Below are 16853 nucleotides of genomic sequence, written 5' to 3'. Positions count from 1 at the left end.
ATGATCATGAACTTATTGGAAAGCTGTCAGATCCTTTTGATAATTTTCAAAACATCCTTTAATTTTTTAAAGGTGTTTTTTCTCCAAATAAAACCAGACATATATTACCTTTTATAAAATATATTTTGTACTTTTACTCATTTTTTATAGTAAAAGTTCATCTCTGGTCAGGATGCAATTTCCTTATTTTTGTGTGAAATTACTATCCTTAAATCTGATCAAAAGGAAATTGCACACATATCAAGGTCATGTTAAGCTCAAGTTTGGTTGTCACAGATCATAAATTGATTGCAAATTGATTTTGAACTACTGAGATACTCATGTTCTAGTTCAAGTAATTAGACACAAAATGAGTTGTTTTAGTAGAAAAGTTTTCATCATCTAGGATGCTAAACCACTGTCTGGAATAATGGACATTTGGCAAAACCTTGAACAAAAATTTCTGTAGATAACTGCTGGCAATTTAATCTTGATAATATACATCTAAAATGTATTTTGTTAAGAATAGCAATTCTGGTGTTCAACAGATGCTAGATAAGATATTGTGCTTTCACAAGACAAAATCAATTCCTACATCTGGACAAGCAGATGCTAAAGTTATTTGTCAAAAGTAAAGCAGATAGAAGAATTTGCACAAGAGCTAATCAAAGAAATGGCTGATCGAAAGAAAAAGTTAAGGAAACAGTATCTAGCCTACATCATGAAAGAGCAATTCTATCCTGCTGAAGAACAACAGTTTGAAGAATGGCCATTAGTTGCATTAAAGCATGAAGCTGAGAGGATTGAAAGAATCAAAAATGATCCTACAAAGAAGAAAAATGCTCCAAACTGGAGCAAATACAAAAAGCTTATTGCTGACCTCACTGCTGAGTACAAAGGAAAGAAAAAGGAGCTGGTGGATGCAAAAATGGATACTGCTAAAGCCATATCAAAATGGTCCAGGCAACAGACTGATGAAGCCTATAAAAGGCTGAAGAAAAGAAAGATAACTGCTTCAAGTGCTTCAAAGAAACGAGAACATATGATGAAACTTGAATAGCAGATTGAAAACCTCAGAACAATGTTCAAATCAGCATACAATCCTATTTTTGTGTCAGACCAAAAAGAAGGTAAACAGCTAACTGAGGAAGAGGTCAAAGAAAAGGAAGCAGAGTACTTCAAGGACGCCATCATGAAAATGGGTCTGAAAGAAGATAGCTCAACAAAGCTTCAGAACCTTTTTGAGAATGTGTTAAACAAGTGTGCATCACCAAACACTGCAACAGACATATCAGAAATTGAAAGGCAAGAGCTTATTGAACAAGAAACTGCAGAAGACATAGCTGCAGCAAACAAAGTCATTGAAGAAGCCTTCAAAAGAATGTCTGAGAGCTTGCAAGTGTTTACAAGGCCATCATCCCCTAACTCATCAAAGAATAAATCTCTCCCAAGAAACCCATTAGGATTTAAAATATTAAAGTGGATGTCTGATCAAAAGACCCACGTATTGACCTTGGTCAGATCCAGTGGCGAAATGAAGTACATATCAAGGAAAAAAGCACTTGGCCTTGGTGTTGAAGATCTGCAGGATCTCCTTGAACTTACATTGTGTAGGGATGAGGATGACCAGAGTTCCAAGAAATTTGAAGCTGAATTTAATAAACAAGCTAAGGAACTCTTGATGAGGAATAAAAATCCAGAATAATGACAGGTTTTGGCATTATCTGTTCCAGGGGGAGATTGTTGGGATTGAACCCTACTAGAGGAACAGATAATGTAAAGCCAAAACCTGGTCACAACAGTGGATTCACAATAAGCAGATGTTTACACAAAGCTCTCCCCTTGACAGTGGTTATCTATCTGCTGATACACTCTAAACACTGCTCAGAAGAACAACTGATGAACCAAACACTGATGGAACAACTAAAGACTGCTAAAAGGCAAACGCTGAGCTCTATCTACTGCTGTCTCTTAAGTACTGTTGAAGATCCAAGCACTGCTCATTCAAAGACTGATCACCTTTTGAAGAAAGCACTGATGATTCAAGTATTCAGTGCTTAGGCTACAACAGTGGAACGTGAACAATGTTAGACTTGTTTTGTATTGTATTATCAATCAGTTGTTAGACATCAGTAGTTTTGTATAGATCAGTGTTTATAGGTTGTTAGGCTGTTAGAAGTCACTATCATGGTGACGTCAGCTGAAGTACATCAGTAGTTTGGTTTGCCTATAAATATAACAGTACTCTGTACTGTTATATTTGATTCGTTTTGAGTGAGTTCTTCTCCTCAATTCAATCCTTTCATCTTGTGCAACCAACTCTGGATATCAGGCTGAGGGGGAGTTTAGTCTGTAAGCTTGCATTGTAACCTTTTGCTTTTAATGTAATCTTTCGACTCTATGAAAAAGCAATTGTTTATCAAACTATATTCTCCTTTGATTGTGTTTACAAAGTTTGTTATCCATTTCCGCTGCACTTAAAACTGCTCATATCTATTTGATTTGTTTAAACATCACAAACAAGCACAATCATGTCAGCCTCGGATCCTAACAACATGTATCTCGGAACCATTGTTGATATTGGATTTTATTGTTTCCGAATGATATGCACCTGAGTCGCTATTCATTTGGGCATTCGGGACCTATGTTTTTGTATTTTCTTTGGGTTGCAATATCGAATGCCAATGATATCAAACCGGTGCCATATCAAACTGTACCAATAACAACTAACTAAATACCATACTCATGGATTTTCAATAGTTATATAAAAAGTATAACAAAGCGTTTGCGTTAAAGGTTGTTTAATAACACTTATACATCAAAATAATATTATATTATAATAGAGTTGAATGAACCAGCTTTCATGACAAGACTTCATACATACCCACATGTTATGGGCAAATGATGCAAGTGATTTTAACTATATGAATTTTTTTATTTATGAGATAAGTCTCATATTTCTTTCAGAATATGACCCATTCTCTGTCGTACTCTACACATTGCCTCCAATGGCTCATCTATCGGCATGGTTAGACCTTTTCCTTCTAACAAACGCACCAACTCATTACTAACCCTTTCCCATTCAAAGCACTGAATCAAAGATGCCAAAGCTAACCCCATAACTCGATTTGCTAGACTTGATCCAGGACATTGTCGACGACCCATACCAAACGGTATAAAACGATACCCCTCGTTTGCCATATTCTCAAACCTCTCTGGCTTGAAACTTAATGAGTCATCCCAAACAATTGGGTCCCTATGGATGGCCCATGCATTAACCAACACCATGGTGCCGCGAGCCACATCGAACCCTCCAATGGTGCAATCTTGTGATGGCTCATGTGGCACTAACAACGGCCCTGCCGGGAATAGTCTTAATGTTTCATTGATGATGCATTGGATGTATGGTAAATTGGTAAGATCAGCCTCTTCCACCATACGTTCTTGTCCAATATAATTATCAAGTTCTGTTCTAGCTCTCTCTAATACTTCAGGATGATTAAGTAAAAGCGCCATAGCCCACTCTATAGTTACGGATGAAGTGTCTGTCCCCGCTTGTAGCAATGTCTACGCATATGAACCAAGAGAATAGTTAACAGGGATATATATTAACTTAGGGGACTAGGGGTGGTTCACTAGTGATGGAATTTCATCACTCTCACTATCCAATCAAGTAATGCCATGTCATCAATCCAATTTCCATCACTAGTGATAGAAATGTAGGAGGGGTGGAATCACTAGTGATGGAATTCTATTACTCCCAAATTTTTTAATTTTTATTTTATAAAATTCTGCCATATGTACACGTGTTGTACCCAACAACACCCAATATTCTTCCATATTACACGTGTGCGGCAGATGGTGTGCAACATGCAGATGGTGTGCGGCAGCTTTATGCATGCAACATATACAACAACGCGTTATACAATTAACGCGTTATAAAAATAACGCGTGATGGGGTGTGCGGCGGCGGTGTTCCGTGGTCGATTAACGCGTTGTAGGGGTGGTATAACGGACCACCCCGTGTCCTCTTATAATACTACTGAGACCACTCTTTGCAAAAGCCTTAACTTTCAATTTTGATATGATGTATTTTTTATTCACTATAAATAGACTATTAGACCATCTCCAATAGCTCATTTTTTTGGGTTATTTTTTGCCATTTGTCCACCTCGTCCATTTGTTCCTATTGTGGGTATCATTTTTTACCAATGTATTTGAGATATATATTTCGTGAAGAATGCATATTTGAGATGCATGTTGTCAGGTGGTGGGGCCAAAGGGTGGGGGGTTGGGTGATAAATTAAAAAAAAAAAAAAAACCTTTAAATATGTAAAAGGTGGTGATGATGTGGCAATGTTTTTATGTATTTTTGTGTTTTCTTATTGGGTGGGTTTTTGATGTTTTTGAATGGTAAGTGTTTTTTCTGATGTGGCAGCTGACTGGACATGTTTTTAGGTGTTTTTAGATGTTGTTATTGGAGATGCTCTTATAATTTTTAAATTTAGAACTCTTAATAAACAAGTTATACCGATTCACAATAAATAGACTATTATAACTTTTAAATTAATAACCCTTAATCAACAAGTTATACAAAATTAGAATATTTTGTCAAAAAGTGTCGTTTAAAATATATTTTATATTAACTTTCATGCACTAGACATCTAACATATAACTTAAATAGACGTGTTATAACTTTACACAATATAAATATTTCACCGTAAAAAGTATTACACGAAAATATAGCATACTTTAAAAAAGTCACATCGACCGTTATAGTTTTTACCAAGGGATCACTGAAAAACTTTTGGTCACAGATCACCGATGAAAATTACCAACGAATATTTGGAAAATCATCAAATGATTTAATACCAACGGATCACTAATAAAAAATTAGTGACGGATCAACGAGTTTTGTGGCATCTATTACTAATCGGCATGTGATCACCGATAACAACTAAAAAGATTTGTAAAGGGGTTATGTGGGATTTTTGGGCGATAAATCATGGACTACAATTAAACAGAAATTCTTTTTAGAGGTTTTGTGGGATCCATTGGTGCTCACTAATGGCATGTCAAGGGCAATCACAAAAGTAGTTTTGCTTAGATCTTTTCAGAATTATGTGGTCATTGATGAAAGTGTGCTTTGTAGTTGTGTAGATCAAATGGTGTGGTTTTAACCTTAAACATCAATATGTGAACATTTTGGACCAAAAATGTCGATATTTTTACAGTTTTGACCTTAAAATTGATCTTTAGGCGGTTTTTGTCTTGCAAATCCAAAAAAGTTATATTCGAACAACCGATCTATTGATAACACCCAGCTTAAATATAAAATATAAATATATAAAATATAAAATGACATGTCACAACCATCTTGTATGACCAATGACTTTTTTACGCTTGATCATTAAAACTATTATTTCTGCGTACACTTTTGGCCTTAAAATTGACCTTTACTCGGTTTTGTCTTACAAATCCAAGAAAGTTATATTCAAGCAACCAATCTAGTGATAACACCCAGCTTAAATATAAAATATAAAATGAACTTTTTACACTTGATCATTAAAAATATTATTTCTTCAAATGTGACAACCCTTCACCCGATTCCATGTTTTTTAAGAATTGATCAATAATCAGATTGACAATTTATGTATTATAAATCCATAACCAAAACCGTATTTTCTTGATTTTTCCCCAAGTTAAAATTTAAAACCAAAGTTTCAATACAGCTGATTGATGGACCTTTTTAAGACTTTGATCTAAATAAAAGGGGGCTATGAACTATGAATACACATACCAATATATTGCCTTTGATTATATCATCAGTGTAGTATGCTGGTTCTGATTCCTGCAAAGAAAGCATAGCATCTATGAATGTCATGTCATTTCCTTCATCCGACGAAGAACCACACCGTTTAGTCCTAATATCATCTATCAATTTCTGCGAAAACCTATCGCATTTCTTATGCAGTTTCATTAACCTCTTCTCGAAACCCTGAAAATCTATCCATTTTAAAAATGGAATGAAATCTCCAGGATTTGATGCACCACTGACCTCAAAAACATCCCTTATTACATCCCTAAATCGACTAGCCTCCTCAAGGTCCTCTATGCCAGACCCATAGAACCGTTTGTCAGCAATCATTTTCATGACTATGTTAAATGATAACCCTTGAATTCTGGACCTCATTTCTACTTTTGTAAAATTTTGAAAAGAATCTCGATAAAGATTCTTGATCAATGATCTAACTTCATCTTCTCGGACACCAGTGTAAGATTTTAGTCGAGCTGTTGAGAAAAGTTCAAGGGTCATAATGCGACGAAGATCTCTCCAAAGTTGACCATACGGTGCAGCCCCAACTGTGGACTGGTTGTAGTCGAGATACTCGCCACTTAGTAGAAGTGGTCTATTGGCTAAAACAATATCGTTTTTAGTGAAACATTCTTCGACTGCTGATGGTGAGGTTATGAAAACGACAGGACGTGAGCCGAACCGTAGAGCCATGATAGGACCATACTTGGAAGAAAGGTGTTGTAACACTCTATGAGCATGTCCATTGATAAGATGAAGATGGCCAATTATTGGGATAGAAGGTGGACTTGGTGGAAGGTTTTTCCCCTTTTGGTGTGTAAGAAATTTGACAAGATATATGAGAGGAAGCAAACAGAAAAAAGAAATGAAGAAAAGATGAGTTTCATCCATGATCTTAGTGTGTGTCTCTTGGTGTTCTTGCAATGTATATGGTCACATACATAGATATATATTGATACTAGAATGTACAACGAAAGTTTGACAAAGTAAAAGTTTTATTTTTCTTTCTATGTAACTTGTGGTGTAAGTTTTATTTTTCTTACTAATGGTCCACAAAATTAAAATGTTAGAAGAGAGGCAATGAATTATATTTTGACAAATTAAAACGATTGAAGAACAAAGGGGGGCAGCTGTTGCATTAGACTACGACGATGTTATCTCAGTTGAATATAATATAGAGAATATATAGGCGTTGCATGAAAAACAAGAATTGTGATGTCATTGATCACGCTGCTTATGCTTGACTTCTCATTTAGGATATGTGGTTTTGATGGAGGATGTTGTCCATATCAGGATGTCCAAATTGAGTTAAGGATAAAGTAGACAAAATATTAGGGGACCCGGGTGGATGAAAGTTACCCGTGATGATTACTTATAACGAGTTACAAAATCCAAAACACCACCGCCACTCACCTATATAAGGCGTTAAAATGAAAACGCGTGATATTTATCACGCATGAAGAAGGTTGGGTGGTGAGGGAAATTATTGGTTTTAAGATAAATTGTTGGGTGTGGTGGTGAGTGATGGCCATTTCCACTAAAACCATCATTAGACCATGTGTAGTGGTTTGGGTGAATAATGCCCTTACCCTAGGGCGTTTTCCGCCACGTGTCAGTACAGTCAGCAAAGAGCATTATTGGGCGTTTTTTTTTCTAAAATGGGTGTAGTGGGAATGTGGGCATTATTCGGCGTTTTTCTAAAAAATTAAATAAAAATAAAACACCAACAAAACACACCTATTGGATTAAAAAAATGAAGAGTTAATGCTATTGGCCAAACACTTGACCTGCAGGCGTGGTTTTAAAAACGCCAAAACCAAATTTGGCAAATAAAACGCCTGAAAACGCCGGGCCGTAATGGATTGAGGGCATGTTTCGGCATTTTTTTTTTTTGAATTTTTTTAAAAAAAAAACGCCCCCTACACATGGTTTTAGTGATGGAATAAAGCTCAATGACATGACGAAAATTGATTGGATGTTGTGAGTGAGTGATGAGAGATGAGTGATGACCACCCCTACCCCTTAAATAACATTCAACTAAATACTTTAAACTCACTTTCAATTTTACTTGATCCATTAGCTCTAATGAGTCGTGACCGGTGTGACCCGCAGTCTAACCAAAGAACAACCGATTAACCCAACAAGAAGGTTGCATATTATTGATAGGTTATATAATAAATTACTCGAATATGGGAGATAGGAAAAATGCTTCGTAATCTCTTATATTAATTGAATTTGCATGTAATTGTCCATATATCCAGTCTGTGCTAGATAACTAGTTGATAGCTTTCACATAAATCTAATTGAATCCTAATCTTGCTACGAAACGAATGCTGGCATGCATTTCTTATTGATTTTTTGATAAAATCTGTTTCATCTATAGACTAGTCGAGAAGCATCCAAGAATTTTTTTTTTTTTCATGCATTTATGAGAGGCAGGTCCTTATTTGTTATTATAACACGTGGATGCATACACTTGATTAGTGTCACTTTTAGACACGCACCCTGCACAAAACATTATCTTTTACTGAAAAGTTATACGGTTGTATAACGTTGGTAGTATAGAGAACTATAACAAATATGTTATATATTTTACAAAACCTCCTACGATCTTATGAGCTACTACATACTTACCAATATATATTATGAGTACATGTTAAAAGTTATAACCGATTATATATTTATAGGACCACACCATATATATATAAACTTGAATATTTTACATTTATTTTAACAAAACAAGATAAAACAATTAAAAGGATATCATTCAACACTCAGTTTGAGACAAGGTCTCATAGGACTGAGATAAGATGACTCATTCTTCGCCGTATTCTACACATTGCTTCTAATGGTACATCTTTGGGCATGGTTAGACCTTTTCCTTCGGACAAATCTACCAAATCTTCACCAACCCTTTCCCATTCAAAGCATTGGATCATTGATGCCAATGCTAACACCATAATCCGATTTGCTAGACCTGACCCAGGACACTGTCGACGACCCATTCCAAATGGTATAAAACGATACCCCTCGTTTCCTACTTTCTCAAACCTCTCTGGCTTGAAACTTAGCGGATCATCCCAAATCATTGGGTCCCTATGGATGGCCCATGCATTCACCAATACCATTGTGCCACGAGCCACATCAAACCCTCCAATTGTGCAATCTTGTGAAGGCTCATGTGGCACCAATAATGGCCCTGCTGGGTATAGTCTTAATGTTTCGTTGATGATGCATTGGATGTATGGCAGATTGATAAGATCGGCCTCTTGTACCAAACGTGTTTGTCCAATATAATTATCAAGTTCTTTTCTAGCTCTCTCTAACACATCCGGATGATTCAGTAGAAGCGCGATAGCCCACTCTATTGTCCCTGATGAAGTGTCGGTTCCCGCTTGTAGCAATATCTACAAAGCCATAAAAATTGAGAACCAAAGGAATATTGATAGGGAAATTATCATATTATATGATATAACAACAGAGACCACTTTCAATTTCATGTGACATATTTTTTAATTCTCAATAATAGGACTATGATAGTTTTTATTTTTTAAGAATTTTTAATCAAGAAATTATACAAAATTATACAGAATTAGGACACTTTTGTCATATTCTAAAATTTAATTAGAATTTAATGTAATTTTTGAAGTCAACATCATGCACTAGACTTTTTTTAATTACTTTAAAAAAAACTTTACTATCTGGCCATTATAAAATATTACGAAAAAGTCTAACTCAATTAAAAGACGTCTTGTGGACATGCATGTCCACAAATGACATGGCTTTAGCTTTAAAATTGAAAATGGCGGTGTCGCAATAACCAATTAGGTAATCACAGGTCTAGTGGCGAAGCTTGACCCGAATGACGGGGGTCGAAAACGTATATACCCAAAAATTTCTATACGAAAACTACATATATAACACTACTGAGCGAAAAGTTCGGGGGGTCGAGTGCTCCACCCCGCCCCTTCTATCCTTCGCCACTGGACTGACCGGTCCGCCAAAACCCGAACTCAACATGTTTAACCAATGAAACTTTGGTACCTATGCCCTAAAATATTTTCTTTTAGATGTCAACACCAACACTTCACCGTTCACACAATCAAGTGTTTTAAAGTTTTTGGTTAAAATGGTTACTTATGTAAAATCATGTGCTTAAAACTGAATAGTGACCATTTTCTCAGATTTTCCATTCTTAAAACCAAAGTTTCTGTCATAAAACTGAATGGTCCTTTTCTAAACTTTGATCTGAATAAGAGTAGTCAATGAACATATACATACATACCAATATATTGCCTTTGATTATATCATCAGTGTAATATTCTGGTTCTGATTCCTGCAAAGAAAGCATAGCATCGATAAATGTCTTGGCATCTCCTTTGTCCAATGAAGAACCACAGCGTTTAATCCTGATTTCTTCTATTAGATTTTGCGAAAACCTATCGCATTTCTTATGCAGTTTCATTAACCTCTTCTCGAAACCCTGAAAATCTATCCATCTTAAAAATGGAATGAAATCTCCAGGATTTGATGCACCACTGACCTCAAAAACATCCCTTATTACATCCCTAAATCGACTAGCCTCCTCAAGGTCCTCTATGCCAGACCCATAAAACCGTTTGTCAGCAATCATTTTCATGACTATGTTAAATGATAACCCTTGAATTCTGGACCTCATTTCTACTTTTGTAAAATCTTGAGAAGAATCTTGATAAAGATTCTTGATTAATGATCTAACCTCATCTTCACGGACACCCAAGTAAGATTTAAGTCGAGCCGTTGAGAAAAGTTCAAGGGTCATAATGCGACGAAGATCTCTCCACAGTTGACCATAGGGTGCGGCACCAACTGTGGAGTGGTCGTAGTCGAGATATTTGCCGCTTAGAAGAAGTGGTCTATTGGCTAAAACAATGTCGTTTTTGGTGAAGCATTCTTCGGCTGCTGATGGTGAGGTTATGACAACAACCGGGCGTGTGCCAAACCGTAGAGCCATAACGGGACCATACTTGGAAGAAAGGTGTTGTAACACTCTATGAACATGTCCATTGATTAGATGAAGATGGCCAATTATTGGGATAGAAGGTGGGCTTGGTGGATAATTTTTCCCCTTTTGGTGTGTAAGCAATTTGACAAGATATATGAGAGGAAGCAAACAGAAAAAAGAAATGAAGAAAAGATAAGTTTCATCCATGATCTTGGTTTCTGTCTCTAGGGTGTTCTAACTTGTAGTGTATTTGGTCACATACATGGATATATATATTGACACTGAATGCACAAAATTGATATGTTTGAAGAGATTTAATAAGATTGAAATGGTAATAAATTCTATTTTAAAAGAGTTTTTGGATATTTTTAAAATGTAAATTATTGAGTTTTTCCTTATAATAATAATAATAATAGTTAAGAAAAAACTTTGTTTGGAGGCCACGGCGTGCAAGTGGGTATGTCACATTCAATTACGATGTTTTCTACTTTGGAAATTTTGGCCTTGACTAAATTGGTTCTTGAAAGGTAGCAAGTGTGATGTATACGCTGCTTATTCTTGACTTCTAAGTTGGAATATCCGGGGTTTTTTTTAAAGGTGTAAATTATTCACGAATATCGAGAGGTCTAGAATACGTTGTCTTAATTAGATTCGTGTTAGAGAGCTTCTCGCACAATAGATTCACAATTTAAACCCATCAATAAGAAATCCGTATCACCCAGACTCGAACTTGAGATCTGGAGGGGAAAACTCACCCGGACCCACTATAGGTGAAACTTAAACACCCATGACCACCACTAGAGCACTAGTGATAGTTGGGCAAAATTTTTAATTATTTAGTCAAAAACACTAAATAGATTATCTCTCCTCCTCTTAATCACACTTAAATTAGTTAGTCAAAAACATCACATCCTACACGTATAAAAATGTATCATACGCATATCAAAATTTAGTCTACATATGTCCTACACATATCGAAATTCATTCTACATTTATCTTACACTTTATTCTACACATATTAAAATATATCTTACACTGTAAAAGTTTGTTTTAAAAGAATGTATTTTGAAAATGAGTTATTAAGTAGTTAGCTAATTTAGGGAATCCAATAAATTAATCAATAATGTGAATTTACCTATATACCCTTACAATAACATTAAATACAAAAATTTAAATGAAGTATTGTTATTGGTTTAAACTTATTTTTTCTTTTCTTATATATATACACACTATATTATAATACATATGAGGTGAACAAAGAAGTAATTTTACATAAGGTTTAAGAGTTTAAGTCCTTAAATACCAAAATCTCTTGGAATTTTGTATTTTTCCCCATCTCACATCATATGAGAAAGCAACCTTGGATAGAATAAATGACTATAAAAGGGCTCCTTGTTGTTCCGAATAATCATCCATTTTTACATTTTATTCGTCCCATATTGTAATTCCAGTTCTTATCTTACTCTTCATGAAACATGAAGAACAAGGAATTCAACCAATTCACAAATCAATTAGATGTGGAATCTCTAATCTATTAACCCATGAACACAACATAATTAAACTATGTTTATGATTCCATTTTTATATAGTAAATTTACAATTCAATAGAACATGAACAATTGTCGAAACAAACCAACACAAACCATATTTATAGGGTTAGTGTGTATGCTACTAAGCTAGTAATGCATACGCTACTTAACTGAATTAACTCACTTAACTGGTTGACTTAACTAAAACCAACTTGTCACACCCTGACCGCGTAAAACAACAAACCGCGACGGAAACATCGGGGAGTGGAGCGACAGAATTATTGTTTCAACAACCATGGTAATTAAAGTTTTCTATTATTGATTAAAGAGTTTACATTGTCTTAGAATTCAAAGAAAACACAACATTATTAACTGTCTTTTAAGTCAATAAGGCCCAAGTCCGCCTATGTGTAGCAAAAACATCATCATGCATTAGGACCTGAAACACATGTAAAAATAGGTACGTCAGCATAAAAATGTCTGTGAGATACATAGGTTTTGTTTATGCAGAATTCATGACTTGTAGTTAAAAGAAGTGTTTAATAAAAATGTAGTCATGAACCTTGTAAAGTGTTTTCCTTTATGAAATCATATGAAAATCGATGTGAAAATCAAATGATAATTGTTTTGGTCAAAAATTACCGAAGCAATTAAGTGATTAAATTAGTTAAGTGAGGTAGTGTGCTAAGAGAATGTGTTAAAAAAGTGTTAATTAAGTGGTTTGCAAAAACAGTTTCAGAATACGGCTCAGGATATTGAGCTGTATCTACGATCAAACGATGAGCAAAAAAGGTAAAAGGTGACACAGGATATACGAGGAAAGCCCTTGATCAATCTAGATCGACGGCAAAAAACCTCAGGAGCTGACAATCGCAGCTGCCTTGTTCTTCTTATTGCTTAAACGTCAGGATACAGTGCAGGATATTGATCAGATCGCTAAGTGTTACAATGTTTGTTGTGAAAGTGAAAGCTGCGAGAAAGAAAAGTGTGAGAGCAGTGAGTGTTCGTGTTGTGTCCTATTCGATCCGAGTTATCCATCTATTTATAGCTATGAAATACAAACAAAAACTCCTATAAATAAGGGACGCTCCCGAATATTCCATAGTGAACGTTGTGGACCGAGTAAAGCGGCTTCAACGTCTTTCTTCGAACTACTTAGACCGAGTCTTTCGGAGATAGGGTCCTCATGAACGTTGCGACCTGGAACTCATATTCCTACACATAATTCGTTAGTGATCCTCAGGATACCATTCAGGATGTTACCAATATCCTGAATGTATAACCCGGGGTATGAACAGATATCATATAGTCAGGATATAGCTCAAAATATTGACCATGATATAGGCTCAGAATTTCACCTATAACAATTGTCCCCAAAAATGTTGCCGTTAAGGATCCCGAGTCCTAACGGTTACATTTTTCACGATAACCAAGGCAATTAAGAGATAAGACCTGATGTGACTACTTGTAACCACGCAGCCTACTTTTACTCATTGCTTCCCTATATCTTCTCATTCTCACCTCCATTTAATCTTCATCAAGAAGAAAAAAGGTAAAAATCTTCTCTCTCTCTCCTCATTTCTTTCCTCTTCACTATTCCGGCGAAGATATGGCGAGACAGACAAGATAAAGCTCCGGTGACTATGCTCCCTCGTTCATTCACCAAAATATTCTCCAAGATCCGGAGAAGGAAATATGCACTTTTGATAGTGCACATTTGTCAGCCCTTAAAACCTTCGGCATCTTCCCGAAAGGGACGGTGTTCCGGCCATTTGAACGGGAAATCCGATCAGATATGGTTTCTGACGAGTGGATATGCTTTAATGCTTTTCCTTTTACCTTAGGTGTTAGGGCTGGATTTTTATTATAGGTGATCCTTACACATGATCCTAACCAGTGATCCTTGTTTCTTTGGCAGACAGTGATCCTCAGCAGAACTTCAGGATCAGTATCATGGGACATTATGGTGATCCTCATACTAACGGCCACTTCCGCTTAATACAATATTGTTTTGCAGGAACATGTAGCAGGATACGCTCTAAGCATCATGATCCAGGGACGCGTCTTCACAATTATGGCAAGAGCTTAATTGAAGATAGTCGTTGCACAGGATATGGAAACTTGGCTTGATTTATGGGCGGCTATTTAGGCTAGATTGTATCTCATTTCTAAAGGGGTAATGAGCTGAATAATAGTTTAGCTACCTAAAATAGGTCACCTACACATGTATAAATACCACTCTTCCTCATTCGGAAGAACACACACGACATACAACGCAACTCTCACACACTTAGACACCAAAAGCAATAGTGATCCTTGTACTCAGCTCATTATCATCCAAAGTTGTAATCATATTTTTTATTATATTGAAGTTGGTGATCGGTAGTTGCCATCACCCGAGGTTTTTTATGCCGGAGATCATTCATTGATCAAGGGCTTTTTCCTCGTATAAATCATCGTGTCTTTGCATCTTTATCACAGAAGTGATCCTTTACTTTCATAATTAACCAAGCATCATACCCCGTTTTCATAAAGTTTGGTTACATTATCCTTGTGTGATTTTTGACCAAAACAGTTTGGCGCCCACCGTGGGGCAATTGGTGCTTCATTCATAAGAAAATCTTTTGTTCGAAATCATTTCAAAGAGTTACATGGCTTCATCATTGAAGAACACGTCCACGGCGATGTCTGCAGTCACCTCATCACAGATCACCTTGCCTCCTCCACCGGCAGGATCTCAGAAAAATACTGAGAAGAGATCAACTCCCACTTTCTCTAAACCTCTATCTTCTTCTGCTATGAATTCTTCTATTCCCAGTACTAGTGATGTATTTGCTTTAATTTTGCAGATGAAGGATCGTATGCAGCGGCAAGATGAAACTAACGAAAGGATCCTCAGGGAAATTGGAGATCTCAAAAAACAAAAGAAAGCGGCAGAGGATCATTCTCCACTGATGCCCAAATCCTTGAGCTTCGATACTCCAATGATCACTTCCCAGCCATCAGGGATCCCCGACGTGCAAATCATAGGAGAGTCAAGAGGATCACGTCTCAACTCGGCAGCAATGACTCAGACATCAGATTCACATTTTCAGCCAATAGGATCCTATCCTCAATACATGGGATCCTTCATGAATCCGGGAACCTATCCGGGGGCACAGCAGTTTCAAGGATCCTACTTTGTTCCAGGATCATTCCAGGGCCAAGGATCCTCCTTTGTTCCAGGATCATCCCAGGTTCACGGATCCTCCTTCGTTCCAGGATCATCCCAGATGCCAGGATCCCTAAAAAGTTTGCAAACAGGAAGTCTAGATGTCCATCAAGGGGACTTCATTCCAATGCAGACCATTGCTTCCACTGGTCCCTCCGTTGTTCCAGAATCCCAGCAATATGGATTCCCTAACTTGAACCCAATGGGAGGTAACACTTTAAATAATTATCCTACCACTAACCTTGGATTCATGCAGGATACAGGTACCAATCATGCTATGGCCAGGGAATTACAAAAACTAAAGGACATGATCTCAAGTGTTCCAGGGGTAGTCAAGCCTATCCCAGAGATTGCAGATGGAAGCCACAAGGTATCTCGCTTTGCACCACCAATTTGTGATGCAGAGCTACCCAAAAGGTTCCATATCCCTACCATGAAGCTGTATGATGGCACAACGGATCCAGAGGAGCATATAGCACAATACAGGGAAAGGATGGAAATCAATCCTATCCCAGAAAAGTTGAAGGAAGCATGCCTATGTAAAGGATTTGGATCCACTCTAACTGGATCAGCTCTTAAGTGGCTGCTAAGTCTTCCCCCCTACTCTATTACTTCGTTTGCTAATTTAGTTAATTTATTCAATAACCAATTCTCTTGTAGTAGAAAATTTGAAAAATTAACTAGCGATTTGTACAGGATAACTCAAAATCATAATGAATCATTAAGGGATTATATAACTAAATTTAGTAAAGAATCCTTGGACATTCCCAACTTGGATATGGCTACGGCTGTTGAAGCCTTCAAAATGGGACTGCTTAAGGATTCATTATTCTATGATGATCTTGTTATGACACCATGCAGGAATTTAGATGAAGTAAGAACTCGAGCACTCAGGTTTATCCGGCTAGAGGATGACAAGAGGATCCAGGAGAGACAAGTGGGATCCTCAAAACCGGAGAAGCAAGGATCCTCCTACAAGAGCAACAAATTCAAATCCTACCATAGGAATGAGAACAAGAATGTGCATGCTGTTGACCAGGAAGAGGATGATGAAGATTATCCTCCAATCTCAGAATATTGTTTCTCCGTTGATAATCATGAACTGATCCTTGCAATGCAGAATCTAGGTGAAAAAGCCAGATGGCCCAGGAAGAATGATAAACCATCCGGGACTAAAGATAAGTCCAAATGGTGTGCATACCATGAGGATTTCGGGCATCTAACTGAAGATTGCATAGCCTTAAGAAAAGAAATTGGATACCTGCTAAGCAAGGGGCATCTAAAAGAATTGTTGGGAAGAAAAAAGCAAAGGACCCAGGATCCTGAAAGGATCCC

At 36.7% G+C, this 16853-nt stretch overlaps 2 protein-coding genes across 2 annotated transcripts; both read right to left on the bottom strand.

The window, feature by feature from the left end:
- Positions 1-2793: 2793 nt before the first annotated feature.
- On the bottom strand, positions 2794-6779 carry LOC110915326 (cytochrome P450 81Q32). Its single transcript, XM_022160009.2, has 2 exons — positions 5780-6779; positions 2794-3546 (listed from the first exon to the last, which is right to left on the bottom strand). The coding sequence occupies exons 1-2, from the start codon at positions 6683-6685 to the stop codon at positions 2932-2934; spliced, it is 1521 nt and encodes a 506-aa protein (XP_022015701.1). The 5' UTR covers positions 6686-6779; the 3' UTR covers positions 2794-2931.
- Positions 6780-8470: 1691 nt separating this feature from the next.
- On the bottom strand, positions 8471-11108 carry LOC110915337 (cytochrome P450 81Q32). The gene is made up of 2 exons (XM_022160019.2): positions 10080-11108; positions 8471-9201 (listed from the first exon to the last, which is right to left on the bottom strand). The coding sequence occupies exons 1-2, from the start codon at positions 10983-10985 to the stop codon at positions 8587-8589; spliced, it is 1521 nt and encodes a 506-aa protein (XP_022015711.1). The 5' UTR covers positions 10986-11108; the 3' UTR covers positions 8471-8586.
- Between the last annotated feature and the right edge of the window lie 5745 nt (positions 11109-16853).

The sequence above is a fragment of the Helianthus annuus genome, chromosome 2, assembly GCF_002127325.2.
Source record: "Helianthus annuus cultivar XRQ/B chromosome 2, HanXRQr2.0-SUNRISE, whole genome shotgun sequence".
NCBI lineage: Eukaryota > Viridiplantae > Streptophyta > Magnoliopsida > Asterales > Asteraceae > Helianthus > Helianthus annuus.
This window is presented reverse-complemented; position numbering and strand designations above follow the sequence as displayed.